The sequence below is a fragment of the Periplaneta americana genome, chromosome 2, assembly GCF_040183065.1.
Source record: "Periplaneta americana isolate PAMFEO1 chromosome 2, P.americana_PAMFEO1_priV1, whole genome shotgun sequence".
NCBI lineage: Eukaryota > Metazoa > Arthropoda > Insecta > Blattodea > Blattidae > Periplaneta > Periplaneta americana.
The window spans coordinates 205,202,195-205,219,498 of NC_091118.1; the positions used below are offsets into that span (position 1 = coordinate 205,202,195).

Here is a 17,304-nt window from a genome sequence, read left to right on the forward strand (position 1 = left end):
GAGATGGTGAGCATTCTCTCTCTTTCTAAAAGGGACTAGACAAGTAAATCCTCATGAACTGTAAGTACTCTTCTGAATGAACGCCGTACTTCCTAGGCAACTTCTCTGGCACATAAGTAATATACCTCTGCGGAAGTGTAGGAAGATTGAATTCTCTAGGCTCATCGACTATCCACATGACGGCATACAGCGAGCCATGACACACTTTGAAGTGAACACCCAGTATATGTCATACATGCGCGACATGATCTCAATAGAGGTCAGCACAAACATGGGGCTTGGAGTTCGGGTCTAATATTTAACAGGCTTTCCTCAGGCTGTGACAGCGTATTTTCATTTTAATAAATGACATAATGGGCCTAATAATAATTTGTACAGTACCACAAAAGAAAATCGATCGAGTCCTAGTAGCAGGCCTTCTCTATATAGGCAACAAGCTTCGCAAGACTGTCTACAAGTAGCATACATTTAGGCGCTCTTGTTTACTGTACATGCCCAACGTGTTGTATCTGGAACTTGGTAAAATTAGACAGACCATTTTTTTCTGGAACTGTACCACAAAAGTGAATAAATTGGACAAGGTAAGGTTAATAGGTCACTGTTCTGCCATCTATCCGCAATATGCGGAACCTGAATCACGTAAAGTGAAATGAGTAGGCATTAGATACATTCTAAATTTTGAAAAAATTTGCACACGATGTCCTTTTATGCACACCTCTCATTGCCCGTATAGCTTTCTTTTATAAAAATAAAAATATGTTTAGCTTCAGATGAGTTGCCCCAGAACATTAATCCATATTTCATTATAGAATGAAAGTATACAAGGAATGACATTTTAAGTGTTTATATCGCTTATAGAAAATAAGGATCTTAATGCGTAAAAGGCACAGCTCAATGTAGGAGTAATGTATTCTATGTCTATTTTTCAATTCAAGTGATTATTCAACTCTAAACCAAGAAATCTTGTACGGCATAACATCCTCCCTAATTTAAAGTGTAAATAAAAGACAGATGGATCAAAATAAGGAAACTTTATTAATATGAATGGTATCTTAAAAGTGGGAATTTTTCATTTTTTGAATAACATGTCTCTCAAATAGTGTCCTTCACTATCAATGCATTGTTGAATGCGACTTCGGAAATTCTGAATCACTCTAAGTTAGCATTTAGTGAGGAATAAGACCAATTTCTTCCTGTATTGGATTTCTTAGGTCTGGCATAGTCCTCAGCCGATGTTTGAACACCTCAGCCTTAAGTTTCCCCCATAGAAAAAAATTGCAGGGTGTAAGGTCTTGTGATCGTGCTGGCCAGGGGACGTCGCCACGTGAAGAAATTAAGCGTCCGGGAAACATCTGAGCAGCGACAATGGAATTACCACTTACCAGAAACGATACCACATCGTAAGCACGTTCTTCACCCGTCCACGGCATAGTTGGAATTCGTTACAGATTACAATTTGCACTAATTGAATGTTAATTCCGTGTATTCAATGTCCTATTCAATTCTTGTTGTTTTGGGCATGTCATTTGATATCACTATGGCAACGCATGTAAACCTAAATTTCCCACTGTTTAGATACAATTCACATTAATACAGTTTCCTTATTTTGATCCACCTGTTCTTTATTTAAACTTTAAATTATGGAAGATGTTTTGCCGCACCCTTTATATTCTTTGAGGTCAGTTTCATATACTGTAATATTGTAGGATAAATGAGCACTATTACGTGTAATTACTAAAATAGATTACATTGGTTTTATCAACATAAAGTGCTAGTTTATTTGCACTGAGTCATTCATTCATTACATTTAACACAGTATTAGAAGGTTTATAAAATAATTGTATTGTTTACTTGAGACAATCATACTTGTATCATCTGCAAATACGATTACATGAGAAAAATTATTATTTATGTCAGTGGCCAAATTATTAATATAAACTAGAAATAATAATGGACCTAAAACTGATCCCTAGGGAACTCCATGTTTAATATTTCTAAATTCTGAGTGAGTAACTTCCTGACTATTTGATACCGGTATATTTATTTCCACTTTTTGTTTTCTATTTACTTGACAACTAAGATGTAAACCAACCCAAAGTCTCATCTGTAATACTATAAAACTTTAATTTTTTATCAATATGTTGTTTATGACAGCTGTTAATGAAATGTACTTGTAAGCTATGTTTATACTTGTATTGAGCAGTAAGAATTTTTTGTTGTGGCGCCAGTTTTTAGTTAGCTATCATAATTCAAGGACACTGCTACACAGTCATTTAACCTATTTCATTACACAGCAATACATTATTTATTTTACAATAAGGCCCGATTGTATAAACCATTTAATCTTAGATCAGAGGTTAAATTGATCCTTGTTTCACCTGAACTTGGAATTTTGTGTTGTATAAAGTCTAATCTGAGATTAATTTGTCTCAAACTAAAGTCAACTTTGACTGAAGAAATTTCTCCGATTAAGTTAGATGATCCAAGTTCAGTTATTTCTTTTCTGTTTGGAATATACGAGTGACAGATTGTGCAAATAAAATATCCATTATTATTAATATTAATAGATATGTTAGGTACATTTATATATATTTCTTTCAATTTCTTGCCTTAATACACAAACAATCTTATATTTTATAAGGCTCTATCGTGTTCAGCATTATCAAATAACATAACCTATAATTATATTATGTTTATAACAACCATTAATTATTAATGGATATGATAGGTACATTCATAAATGTTCAATTAACTGTATTACTAAACGAAAATTGTCGTTTTATAAAGCTTTATTATGTTTAGCAGTATCAAACACCATAACATGATAACAACTTGGAGAACAGTCAGCCTTCTTCTTATTGTCCGCCATTATTTACATTACACAAAAAAAAAAACAGTGTCTGCAACAGAGTGTATGGAAAGTCGCCAAAAAGTAGTTGCAAAGTCGCTAGATTTCTCATTATCAACAAAGAAAGCTTACATTTTGTCACTATGGGGTGCTAAAAAGGTCACTAAATCCCTATTTAAGCAATATAAAAGTTAAAAGAAATTGTTGTTGAAAAAGAGTTAAAGTCGCTAGATTGGCAACACTGAACAAACCTGTATAACATGGTCCGCGCATCACGTATTTCACCTGTTTATGCGATGTTGCCAAATCCTTTTCACGTGAACTTAGATTGCATTTGAACCAAGGTAATTTGATCGCAGAAAAGTTTTATGCAATAGAAGAAGTGTCTGAACTCGGTTCACTTTTCGATCTTCGATCAAAGTTGATCTTTAGTCAGGGAGTTTTATACAATTGGGCCGTAATGTCCTTAACCTTGAAATTTAGTTAAGATCACAAAAATTTTTACTTTCTCTCAATTGCAGTAACCCTTACAGGGCGGATTCGTAAGTGACAGATAGAGCAATGTCCTCTGAAACAAAAACCACTCACCGACCAAACAGGGGAGACAAATGAAACTCTTACTGTCACTGAGTAACTATCACACAATAATAATCTTGAACCATTTTTGACTAAATTCAACACTTGCATTACACAAAGTGACTAGTAAAAAATGTTGAATCCTCTAAATCAATGTCTATTCCTTCCTCATCCTGTCTTTTAGTCTCTTCTATAATTTTTAAACTTGGCATCTCTTCCTGAAGTTTTGTCACACTTTTAGAATCTACATTTCCACAGCCACAAATGTCAAGTTCTTTTAAGTGAGTGAGGTTTGATGGTATCATATAAAAGTGAGATCCAGAGATTCCAACATTCCATTTCAAATCAAGAACAGTAAGTTCTTTGCATTTTATTACACTTTCAATAACAGCATCTGTCATTAGAGGACACTCGCTTATAGACAGAAACTCCAGTTTTGGACATCCAGCACAAACAAATTCTACGCTTTTGTTTGTCAGTAATGAGCAACAACAAATGTCGAGGTACTTCAAATTCTTACACCCAGCGCCAATATATTCCAGACTCTTGTCTGACAGAGAATCGCAACAAGCAATGTCAAGGTGTTCAAGATGCTTTAAATTACTAACATACTTGAAGCCATCACCTGAATCGCTGTAGCCTCTAATGTAAAAGAACTTCAGTTCTACACATTGTCTAAAGATTCCAGTCAGCTCTGCTGCATCAAAATCGTCACAGTAAAATATACTTAACTTAACTAACTTGGACAAGGATTGTTTGTAAAATATATTAGGTATATTCTTAGTTTGATTTGTTTTGAAATAACACAGTTTCAATTCTTCCAGTTTTGATAGTTTTGATAAGTGATCCACGTAAGTTCTAGGTAAATCATCGTTAGAATTCTCATAATTTAAACGTTTCAGATTGGTGCACTCGCATAATAGTTCGTGTCCTAGAGTTGAAATGTAACAAGTGAGTGTGACAGACAAAAGTTGATGTCCTCTTTTCTTCAACAAGTATCTAATTTCTGACTCTGGAAAATTACAGTAGCCGAAGTCCAAGTGCTGTAGAGAAGGGCATCCATCAGCTATAGCCATCAGGGTTCCTTCTGCGACATTTTCAGTACCTCTGTCTTTAAAATTTAATGTGGTCAGATTCTGGAATTGTGAAATAAGTTGTGCAAATTCTAACTGATTCCTTGTTTCCTGGGGAAGTGGAATACTCAGATTCACTATATTTGGAAACGCCTCAACAATTCTTTTCACTAACACCTTGTTTAATCTCTGGGACCAGCTGAATTCTAAATGATCAATTTTCTCACAGTACTGACACAAAATATTTACAATGTTGTTATTTGTTCCTCGTTTGGGGCAATAGGCTTTCAGTGATGGCATGTTTTTCAGACATCTTGCTATTTCTTCATCAGTTGTATTCATATCTGGGCTGAACACTTTCTTCTTCCATAGGGCATTATCTTGTGACACATCCTTCCATCGGCCACTTACATGTTGTACAGAAATTGCGAGGTCTTCCATACTGACATATGAGAATATCTCAACCAACAGCTCGTCTGGCAGGTCCTTGAAATGTTTACCAGTGGCCATTTCTTTCGACAGTGTTGTCAGGATGAGCAAACTGAAACAATACAGTGCCTAATATAGATGTATATCTTTCTCATTTTCCTGGAAGTGTATTATATGTCAATTCACCAGTTAGATGTACTGTTAAGTAGCAAATATTCAGTATTTTGACAGCAGTAAAAACGAGCTCTGGGAATCGTGCAAACTATCTAAAGTTGTCAAAAAAATAGCTACTCTTTGGTATTGGCGGCTGGGTAGCTAAGTTGGTAGAGCAGCTGGCTACAGAGTGGAAGGTCCGGGGTTCGATCTCAGGTGGTGACAGGATTTTTCTCGTTGCCAAACTTTCAGAACGGCCCCGAGGTTCACTCAGCCTCCTATAAAATTGAGTATCGGGTCTTTCCTGGGGGTAAAAGGCAGTCAGAGCGTGGTGCCGGCCACACCACCTCATTCTAGTGCCGAGGTCATGGAAAGCATGGGGCTCTACCTCCATGCCTCCCAAGTGCCTTCATGGCATGTTATGGGGATACCTTTACCTTTTTACCTTTACTCTTTGGTATTAACTAAGGATGCAGTCAGCCATATAGTACAGTTCACCAACATATTAAATATTGAATAATTTCGAGGGAAAAATTGTTCCGGGAGCGTTGGTACGTTAAAACCAAAGGTCCCAGGTTCCATACCCGGCTCCGGAACAATTTTTCCCTCGAAATTATTCAAATCAACTTCACAGGGAGTTATACCTGAAAGTTCGATTTGCATAATACGCGTCACTGTTCATTAACAGAAAACCACAGTTTAAGTCACACAGAGTTAGTGTGCACTCAATGTTGGTTGCTTGACGGTTGTCAGCCCACTTTGAGATCTGTGGATATAGAGGGAAAAGTTGGATCGGTGTCTGGTAGAGTTCCCGGGTAGCTCAGTTGGTAGAGCGTTGGTACGTTAAAACCAAAGGTCCCGGGTTCGATACCCGGCCCCGGAACAATTTTTCCCTCGAAATTATTCAAATCAACTTTACAGGGAGTTATACCTGAAAGTTCGATTTGCATATTAAATATTTATCTGTGTTCTCCATATGGATTTTCATTCATACATTGGACTAAACTTTAAGCAGACTACATTTCCTATAGATTTCACACATATCATAATCAGTAGTGCAGTACTTTTGTGGTCAGAGGGAGATATTTGATGTGTATCTTGGCAGTGAGTTTAGCAGTATATCATATTTCCACAATAGTATGAGTGGTAAGTACTCTGATTCCAGAGACAGGTGACACATTTTAAGATGTGTTCTGTTTTATAATAAATTCTAACTATAACGAATCCATTAGAGTGCTGTCAATAAGTCTTCATAATTTCCTTCGAATTCCCTTCTGAATATGCAGTCTTATCAAAAGTGAAACTCTGTTTCTGTGTTTTCCCAAAGTGTGGGCCGAGACCTCAGGAGAGTTGTGTAAAGAGCTGAGAAGGGCATTGAAATGGTTTACAAAATAAAAGAATAACATCAATTTATGTTATATCAGAAACATAAATTACATTGAAATTAAAAATAGTTTCAAAGTGTAAAAATAATGAATGTGGTAGCTTCTTAAGTCTAGAGTCTGTATTCGATAAACAAAGTGATATCATTTACAAGGTCTAGAAGACTTCTCGCTTTTTATTTGATTGCAATCATAGACGAGAAACTTATTTTGCATAAAACAAGGTTGCAAAGACTACCCAAAAATTTAGGAACTTACGAGGCGCATCCAGAAAGAAAGTTTCCCGATTTTTTTCCCCTTGAAAGTAAACGTAATTAGCCGTGTCAATTGCGCATGCGTAACAGATCTATGACGTATCAATCATATGCCAGCAGGACAGGTCCCGCCTGGTGCCAGTAGCATGGCAGCAGTGGTCCGAAATGAAGCTCTTATTCCTTCTCCCGCCGCCTGCGAGATTCGGTCAGTGATAAAGTTCTTTTAATGCACAAAGCATTGCGCCAATTGAAATTCATCGGCAGCTCTGTCAGGTCTATGGGCCGAACATCATGAGTAAGCAGATGGTGCGTCGCTGGTGTAGGCAGTTTTCCGAAGGTCGTCAAAGTGTCCATGATGAAGAGCGCAGTGGGCGACCGTCCCTCATCAATGATGATCGTGTTGAGCTTGTGAGGCAGTGCATCATGGAGAACCGTCGCTTCACGATTACGGAGCTGAGCAGCCATTTTCCGCAGATATCGCGATCCTTGTTGCATGAGATTGTCACTAAGCACCTGCTGTTCAAAAAAGTGTGTGCCAAGTGGGTGCCGAAAACCTGACACCCGAACACAAAATGCAACGTTTAGGAGCAGCACTGACATTTCTGCAATGGTATCACGATGACGGCGACGAGTTCCTCGACAGGATCGTCACGGGCGATGAGACTTGGATTTCGCACTTCACCCCGGAAACCAAGCAGCAGTCAATGCATTGGCAGCATAGTAGATCTCCGGTCAGGACGAAATTCAAACAGATGCTGTCGGTACGGAAAGTGATGTGCACGGTGTTCTGGGACAGGAAGGGCATTCTGCTCATTGACTTCCTTCCAAGAGGTGAAACAGTGAATGCTGATCGTTACTGTGAAACACTGCGAAAATTGCGACGTGCCATTCAAAACAAGAGGCGTGGAATGCTTGCTGCAGGTGTTGTGCTCCTCCATGACAATGCTTGTCCACATACGGCTCGGCGCACAGCAGCTGTTTTGACGGAATTTGGCTGGGAGTTGTTTGATCATCCACCCTATAGTCCTGATCTTGCTCCCAGCGATTTTCACGTTTTCTTGAACCTCAAGAAACTTACTTTCTGGATGCACCTCATATTTTGTAAACTCGAAGTATGCTTACGTTCATTGGAACCAAAACTTGTCTATACTTTGCAAAAAAAAAAAAAAAAAAAACAGGAACATAACAGTTGAGCAACTTGAAAGTTGTTTCGAAGTTAAAGAAAGCCACCTGAGCATGCTCCAAGCCGAAAGTTTTCGCTCATATGTTGACGAGATATTCTCTTCACTTTTCTGTTTAAATATTACAAATCTATGCTGAGAAGCAATTAAAATTATAGCCTCTTATGAACCATGCTATAGATCTAGAAACAATTTCGCCTGGTCAATTGAGGGGCTCTCTGCAATAACAAGGCAAGTCAAGAAAGTACGTTTTCAGTAAAATCCATTTGAAAATTCCTTCACTCTTTATACTTACGTACTTCTAGGTACAGCTTCAGATATGCTAAAGTCTTGTTAAAACATATCATCTGAACATTAAATTTGATTCAAATGTATGATACATCATATGATAGAGTTTTCTACAACTTTATTTAAATGCTGGCATACTTACCTTGTTATTGCAGTTTATGGAACATTATAAATACAACCTCGCTAATGACATATATACATATATTTGTATTTCAATTATCTGTGTTTTCTGTGTGCTACTTACACATATTATTGCATGTCTAACATAAAGTAATTCAATTTTTCTTACAGAAATATAACATAACAAAGGAAAATAAAGTTACAAATGCACAATAAGTTTTGTTGCTTTCAATAATAATAAAATGCCACTATTAGAGTCAAGAAATGAATATTTTAGTATTCAAGATCAGATTCATCCTCACCAGAATCTGAACTCTCATTTCCATCTGAACCAGAATCTTCTTATAGAATGAGTGGTTCTTTTTGTTAACGTATTGCAAGAGTTCTCACATCATTTATGTTAGCCAGCGATATACCAACTACGCTACCGAGGGCATCTATATATACAGAGTGCGGCATTTAACGTTTCCTATTTTCAAACCCCCATAACTTATTTAGTTTACAAGTAAATTACAAGAATTAATCAGTTTACAACCATTATAATCTTGGAATTACAGTACATCTTATGTTTTGAAAATAATGTCTTTAAGATGTCCTCCATTGGTGTCAGTGCATTGTTGCAATCTTCCTTGTACACCGGCCATTACTCGCCGCAATGTTTCAGGTGTAACATCAGCAATTTCTTCACGAATCGCGGTTTTAAGGTCCACAATGTTATGAAGGATACGACCGTAGACCTTATTCTTAAGATACCCCCACAAAAAGATGTCTGGTGCAGTGAGATCAGGGGAAATAGAGGGCCACTGAATGTCACCTAATCTGGAGATAAGTCGCCCAGGGAAAGCAGCACGAAGTGTGTTCATAGAAACACGTGCTGTATGGGATGTGGCTCCATCCTGTTGAAACCACAGGCGCTGAATGTTCCAGTTACGGAGACTCAACTCAGGCAGGAAAAAAGTTGTCAACATTATGTTGTAACGCTCAGAGTTCACAGTCACCACAGCACCATTATCGTCCTCGAAAAAGGACCAATGGTACCCTCTGCTGCAACTCCACACCAGACTACGGCCTTAGGACTGTGTAGTGGTCGTTCAAACATTTCACGTGGATTTTGTGGGGCCTAATAACGAAAGTTCTGCTTGTTTACATAACCATTGAGACAGAAATTTGCTTCGTCACTCATTATCAGGCAGCTGTGAAAGTCATTGTGAGTGTTAAACAATTGCAGCATTCTCTGACAATAATGGACGCGCAGGGCTTTGTTTACTACTGTTAATTTTTGTGCGACCTGGAGTTTATATGGATAGAAGTGCAAATCATTGTGTAATATTCTTCGCACACTTCTGTCCGATAAATTCGTGATCCGGGAATGACGCTGCACGGAACGATACGGACTTCTCTGCAGAGCCGTTCTCACACGTTCGACATTATCTGGAGTCCGCGCCGTTTTCTGACGAACTCGAGCTTTGTTTTGAACCAATCCCGTTTCACGCCACTGACGCACCCACACACTGATTATTTTTCGTGATGGTGCAACTCCACGTTGATTATCACCAAAAATCCGCCTAAACTCGCCCTGGACAGCAACAATTGACTTGGTTGAAACAAACTGTTCAACACAGAAAATGCGCTGTTGCACCGGACTACGTTCCATGGTTAACTAAAGGCTTTGCTACACCGAATCCCTGTGTTGGGATGTGGCTAACTAAATCCAAGGCTTTGCTACATCGAATCCCTATGTTTGCAAACATGTTTTACCTACAATGTGAACAGAATCGCCAACTTAAAATGGGAAACGTTAAATGCCGCACCCTGTATATGAAGCCTCCAATTCCAAAACTGTCTACATCCATTCTTAACAATTTTCAGGAAACACCAAAAACTGATAACTTTTTTCCTAACTGTTTGCAGTGTTCGTCATATTTTAAGCTTATTTATGGAAGGAAAGAGGGAATTTAGGCACAACATACATTAGAAAATTGCTAGAGACATTTAGGTAGATGATGAAACCGCCATTATCTCAATTTAAAAAAAAATGGATTTAGACAGTTTTGGAATTGGACGCTTCATATATATATATATATATATTTTTATATATGTTACTGTAAATGAACGAAGACCGGTAAATCTTAGAATTTACCGGTATAACCTAACATTTACCGTTATAGTGCGGTAAAACCCCAAAATATCTTATTAGATGCATACATTTTAAACTTTTACCAAGAAATGTTGGTAAAACTCAGGATTTACCGATGCGAACTGGTAAAAGCTAGATCGAAGAATCCAGAACGAAGAATCCCACCTTCGTTGTGCAGATTCAGACATGTTTGCAGGGGTGAAGCGGTTCGAGAGGCTGCCAAAGAAGGTCTTGAAATGCAAGTGAAGAAAATGAAAGCAGCTACTTGTAACAAAATTTCAAAATTTTTAGTCCGATAGAATGTGTGAATCAAAGTACCGGATGCAAAAATTAACGCAAAATCAATAATAGCAGTGATCATACATATTTAAGATGAGTTTTATCAACTTGGTACCAAAGCTGGCAAACTGAAGTTATTGTACTCTAGGAACTAACTTATATTGTGTAAAGAAACTTTTATCAGCATTGAAGAATTAGGAAAAGAAGGAATTAATGTACGGGAAGTGGTTGGCCAATTATCTTTCGTTGGAGGACAAGGGTTGAAAAAGTGTAAATGTTTAAAAAGTGTTCAACAAAAAAGAGCTTCATAATGTTTGTTTTACTTTATTTGTGGACGTAGACTCTTTGAGGAGATGTAAAGGCTTTGTTAATTTTTATATGAAATACTATAACAGACAGTGGTTAAAATTATAATATTTTCACTATTTTTAATATAGAATATTGTTTATTATACTCACATTAGAATGTATGAATATTTAAATAATTTAAATTAAAAATAAATACAAATTCTTTCAGTCATTGCTGAGGTGATTTTTATTTATGTTTTTAAATAGATCCTAAAATAACACTAAAAATATGAAGTGGAAATAGATATGTAGAAGTGCGAAGAACGGCAAATGTTAGAAAAGACTCTTTTTACTTCTTTAATACGATTTTACCATAGCTGATCGGTAAGTCCTGAGATTTACCAACATCTCTTGGTAAAAGTTCAAAATGTATACATATAATACGATATTTCGGGGTATTACCGCAGTCTATATATATATATATATATAAACACATATGTATATATTTATAAAATATATACACACAAAGCTCCGGTATGATCACTCCAGACTGTGCATATAATACTGACATTACCGAAAATAAATAAAACAAAATTACCGGTACGATATTTCTCCCTTTACTTTTCTGTTGCTATACGATCCTCTTTTAGGAACTAGTAAATACACTCTGCATGATTTCCACTCACTAAACAACTTTATCACAGATAACAATCTTAACTTTTTTTTGACTAAGTGCAACACTTGTATTACAGAAAGTGACTAGTGAAAAATGTTGAATCCTCAAGATTTATCTCTATTCCTTCATCATTCCTTCTTTTAACCTCTTCCACAATTTTCAATCCCGGCATCTCTTCCTGAAGCTTTGCCACAATCTTAGGATCTACTTTTTCACAGCCAGAAATGTCAAGTTCCTTCAGGTGAGTTAGGTTTGATGGTATCATATGGAAGTGAGAACCAGACATTCTAGCATTCCATTGCAAATCAAGAACAGTAAGTTCTTTACATTTTATTACACTTTCAATAACAGCATCTGTCATTAGAGGACACTCGCCTATACATAGATACTTCAGTTTTGGACAACCAGTACACACAAATTCTACGCTCTTGTCTGTCAGTGATCTACACCAACCAATGTTGAGATGCCTCAAATTCTTACATCCTGCGCCAATATATTCCAGACTCTTGTCTGAAAGGGATTCACAACAAGTAATGTGAAGGTGTTCAAGATACTTCAAATTACTAATATACTTGAAACCATCACCTGAATCGGTATAGCCTCTGATATGGAAGTGCTTCACTTGTAAACAATGTCTAAAAATTTCTGTGAGCTCTCTTCCATCAAATTCAGCACAGTAGATTATACTTAACATAACTAACTTGGACAAGGATTGTTTATAAAATATTTCAGGTATATTCTTAGTTTGGTCTTCATTGAAATAACAGAGTTTTAATTCTTCCAAGCTTGATAGCCTTGATAAATGACCCATGTAAGTCCTAGGTAAATCATTGTTGCAATTCTCATAATGTAGATATTTCAGATTGGTGCACTCGCATAATAGTTCATGTCCTAAAGTTGAAATATAACAACAAGTAGTGATAGATAAAAGTTGATGTCCTCTTTTCTTCAACAAGTATCTAATTTCTAAATCTGAAAATTCACAGTAGCCTAAGTCCAAGTGCTGTAGAGAAGGGCATCCATCAGCTATAGCCAACAGGGTTCCTTCTGCAATATCCTCACGACTTCTATGTGTAAAATTTAATGTGATCAGATTTTGAAACTTTCCAATCAATATTGCAAATTCTAATTGCTTCTGTCTTTCTTGGGGAAGGGGAATACTCAAATTCACTATATTTGGAAAAGCTTCAAGAATTCTTTCCACTAAAATGTTTCTTAATCTCTGGGACCAGGTGAATTCTATATGATCAATGTTCTTACAATATTGACACAAAATGTTTATAATATTCCTATCTGTTCCTCGTTTGGGGCAATAAGCTTTGAGTGCTGGCATATTTTTCAGATATCTTGCTATTTCTTCATCAGTTGTTTCTTCATCAGGGCTGAACACTTTCTTTTTCCAAAGGGCATTATCCTGTGACACATCCTTCCACCGGCCACTTACATGTTGTACAGACATTGCGAGGTCTTCCATGCTGATGTATGAGAATATCTCAACCAACGTTTCGTCAGGCAGGTCCTCAAATTGTTTACCAGTTGCCATTTCTTGCAACAACGTGGTGTCAAGATGAGCAAACTGAAACAATACAGTGCCTGATATAGGTGTACATCTTTCTCATCTTCCTGGAGGCGTACATGTCATTTCACCACTTACATGTACCGTTCAGAAGAAAATACTAGTATTCAAAATACTAAATACAGTAAAACCCCGATAAGACGCTGTTCAAGAGACTGGGTGTAAACCGCGTATTAACCGGGACCATGTATTAGGCGGGTATATTAATTTTGACATATACAGTATCTATTAGCATTTTTCTTTAATGAAATACATTATTCATGAAAGGTAATATAGTATTACTCCATTATGTAATTATTGTACTGTACATCAAAGACATTTACAATATGTACTGTACTTAATTCTTTCGGATAAAAAGTCATTTATAGTTGTTTGCCGTGTGCGTGTTCTCCAAATCTTCATGTTTACCACACTTCAGTTTCTGCGATTACATCCTCCCGACAACATCGCAACTGTAGTGATTGAGTCGCGATTTTTTATTATCGTTCTTAATATCGATGATGGGATTCCTAATGAATCAGAGAGTTGTTTCTGAGTAAGAGTACTGTTCTCATTGTACTTTCGTAAGATTTCCAATTTTTCCGACACAGAAAGCACTTTTTGTTTAACACTCATTGTCATTGTAATCACATTCACAGACATTTCAATACACTAAAGGACCACAAACTGCCTAGCAAAAATTTCCAGAATTTTATTACGGTCAGGTGAAGAATGCTGTTTGAGAGAGAGGGTTAGCAAGAGGGTGGGGTATTGTAACTGTATATAGGCTTTAAGCGCGCAGGTAAAGAGTCGAATAAGAAAGCGTAACAAGAGGGTGAGGTATACTAAGGTATGAAGTATGAAGGTTTAAATGCGCAGGTAAAGGGTCGAATAAGAGTGTAACAAGAGGGTGAGGTATACTAAGGTATGAAGTATGAAGGTTTAAATGCGCAGGTAAAGGGTCGAATAAGAAAGCGTAACAAGAGGGTGAGGTATACTAAGGTATGAAGTATGAAGGTTTAAATGCGCAGGTAAAGGGTCGAATAAGAGAGCGTAACAAGAGGGTGAGGTATACTAAGGTATGAAGTATGAAGGTTTAAATGCGCAGGTAAAGGGTCGAATAAGAGAGCGTAACAAGAGGGTGAGGTATACTAAGGTATGAAGTATGAAGGTTTAAATGCGCAGGTAAAGGGTCAAATAAGAAAGCGTAACAAGAGGGTGAGGTATACTAAGGTATGAAGTATGAAGGTTTAAATGCGCAGGTAAAGGGTCGAATAAGAGAGCGTAACAAGAGGGTGAGGTATACTAAGGTATGAAGTATGAAGGTTTAAATGTGCAGGTAAAGGGTCGAATAAGAAAGCGTAACAAGAGGGTGAGGTGTACTAAGGTATGAAGTATGAAGGTTTAAATGCGCAGGTAAAGGGTCGAATAAGAGAGCGTAACAAGAGGGTGAGGTATACTAAGGTATGAAGTATGAAGGTTTAAATGCGCAGGTAAAGGGTCGAATAAGAAAGCGTAACAAGAGGGTGAGGTATACTAAGGTATGAAGTATGAAGGTTTAAATGCGCAGGTAAAGGGTCGAATAAGAGAGCGTAACAAGAGGGTGAGGTATACTAAGGTATGAAGTATGAAGGTTTAAATGCGCAGGTAAAGGGTCGAATAAGAAAGCGTACCAAGAGGGTGAGGTATACTAAGGTATGAAGTATGAAGGTTTAAATGCGCAGGTAAAGGGTCGAATAAGAGAGCGTAACAAGAGGGTGAGGTATACTAAGGTATGAAGTATGAAGGTTTAAATGCGCAGGTAAAGGGTCGAATAAGAGAGCGTAACAAGAGGGTGAGGTATACTAAGGTATGAAGTATGAAGGTTTAAATGCGCAGGTAAAGGGTCGAATAAGAAAGCGTAACAAGAGGGTGAGGTATACTAAGGTATGAAGTATGAAGGTTTAAATGCGCAGGTAAAGGGTCGAATAAGAGAGCGTAACAAGAGGGTGAGGTATACTAAGGTATGAAGTATGAAGGTTTAAATGCGCAGGTAAAGGGTCGAATAAGAGAGCGTAACAAGAGGGTGAGGTATACTAAGGTATGAAGTATGAAGGTTTAAATGCGCAGGTAAAGGGTCGAATAAGAAAGCGTAACAAGAGGGTGAGGTATACTAAGGTATGAAGTATGAAGGTTTAAATGCGCAGGTAAAGGGTCGAATAAGAAAGCGTAACAAGAGGGTGAGGTATACTAAGGTATGAAGTATGAAGGTTTAAATGCGTAGGTAAAGGGTCGAATACCAATACTTTTCAGGTTAATGGCACCAATGAGTTCAGTCACCAAGATGTTTCATTGCTGTTACAGTACATGGCTGAAAATTACATCGAAAATATTCCACAAAAACAGTGTATTATGCGGGACTTAAGCGCAACAAACGGGGTATATTATAAAGGCGATATATATGAAATGTGCAGGGACCGGACAAAAAAAAAAAGCGTATTACACGGGATAGCATCTTATCGATGTTTTACTGTATTTGTATTAAAAATACTGAATATTTGCTAAAATAGACGGAACAAGCTGAGGGAATCTTGTACAAAATTTGAAGTTGCCAAAAATTATAGTTTTTTTAATAAACAAGAATGCAATCAGCTATATAAAAATAGTCCAGCAACATACTCAGTATTTATGTTGTTGTTTTCTAATGCCAGGCATTTGACAATAAAGTCACTTGACCTCTTGCACTCCAATATTTTTCAAAGATATTATCATGACCAGCTACTGAAGCACAGATTTTGAGGTGTTCCGAATCCATTTCTTGGTTTGAGTTGTACAATGGGGACTGATATATTCCAATTCCATGCAGGTGTTTGGCCAAACAATCATGGCCTGTTGCCAATCTAAATGCAGCTACATACGATTTTCGTGGTAAATCGCGAATTAACTGTGGATTTTGATGCAGAGAGTTTCATTTTTTCCCTTGGGATTGAGTTATCAAATTTTGTTTGTTGAAGTCTAAGTATGTAGATTTAATAAATCTCTTCACAGAGTAATACGTAGATTTAGTAACAGGTCTGTAAGTAGCAGTGCTGCCCTTCTTTGCTAAAGCATCCGCATTCTCGTTTCCCAGCATTCCACAATGGGATGGTATCCATTGGAATACAATTCTTTTATTGAGTGATATTAATTGAGAGAGAATTTTAGTTGTAAATTATATTTATATTATTATATATTTATATTTATATTTATGAGTGTCCTTGAACTGTAGCTTTAAGCAGACTGCTTTACCTACAGATTTCCACTTAAATTTTTTTGAGAGTGCTATCAGTAAGTCATAATTTTCTTGAACGCCTCTCCTTGTAATGTGTATTTATTACGATGGCAACATAACAATGAATACAATCATTAAGTCTATAACAATCCTTGCACTTCCCAATAGCTCTCAGCTTCTGTAGTCTCATCAAGAGCTAGACATATTATTTTTCAGGTGACTTCTGTCCTTGACTTGTCTTGAATTGCAAAGACTGCAGTAAGAGTCTTCTGCTATTCCTGTTAGGGATTTTGATGTAATCGGGTGTAATCCGTTTTTCGATTCCCCGTATACAAGCAAACAGTGTATGGACAATAACCATTTCTCAAAAACGTGTTTTTACGCATAAACACGGATTTTTCACTGAACACGTAAACACAAACTACAAAATACCAAGCGGAGGCAGTTACATACGATTATAGAAGGAAATGTGATCTGATAGTGTCGCCGAATAATAAAGCATCAGCTTTTCAGTCGGGTGATTGGAGTTTGAGTACCGCAATTAGGAAGACAGGAAGGCAATTTTATATCACAAATATACATATTTTCTGGAATTTTCTCAAATATTCTTGAATATCAGGTATTAATTGTCTGGAACTTGCTACAAGAAATGCATTTCCAGTTTGATTAGTATATATGTGCTGTTCAACAGAATGAGGAGGATCAGACACTGAACAGCAATGAGCTGGTATTATGCAACAAAAAGTTGAGTGAGAGAGTACACTGAATGTAGAGGTGACAAAGCCTACTGTCTCATGTGTGATGATGGCATAGGTA

At 37.1% G+C, this 17,304-nt stretch overlaps 1 protein-coding gene across 6 annotated transcripts in view; it reads right to left on the reverse strand.

The window, feature by feature from the left end:
- The window catches only part of LOC138695076 (F-box/LRR-repeat protein 2-like), a 361,245-nt gene that overhangs the window by 254,040 nt on the left and 89,901 nt on the right, over window positions 1–17,304 (reverse strand). The window contains exons 3-4 of one of the 6 annotated variants that reach the window (XM_069819439.1): window positions 13,128–13,259; window positions 1,754–5,038 (exon numbers count right to left, since the gene is read on the reverse strand). The exons of 3 other annotated variants lie outside the window; for them this stretch is intronic. In XM_069819439.1, coding sequence (XP_069675540.1) covers window positions 3,535–5,038; window positions 13,128–13,259 — 1,636 coding nt within the window. In that variant the 3' untranslated portion in view covers window positions 1,754–3,534. Of the gene's footprint in view, window positions 1–1,753; window positions 5,039–5,217; window positions 13,260–17,304 lie in introns of those variants that run through there. 2 more of the 6 variants (XM_069819451.1, XM_069819448.1) reach the window with 2 other exon arrangements.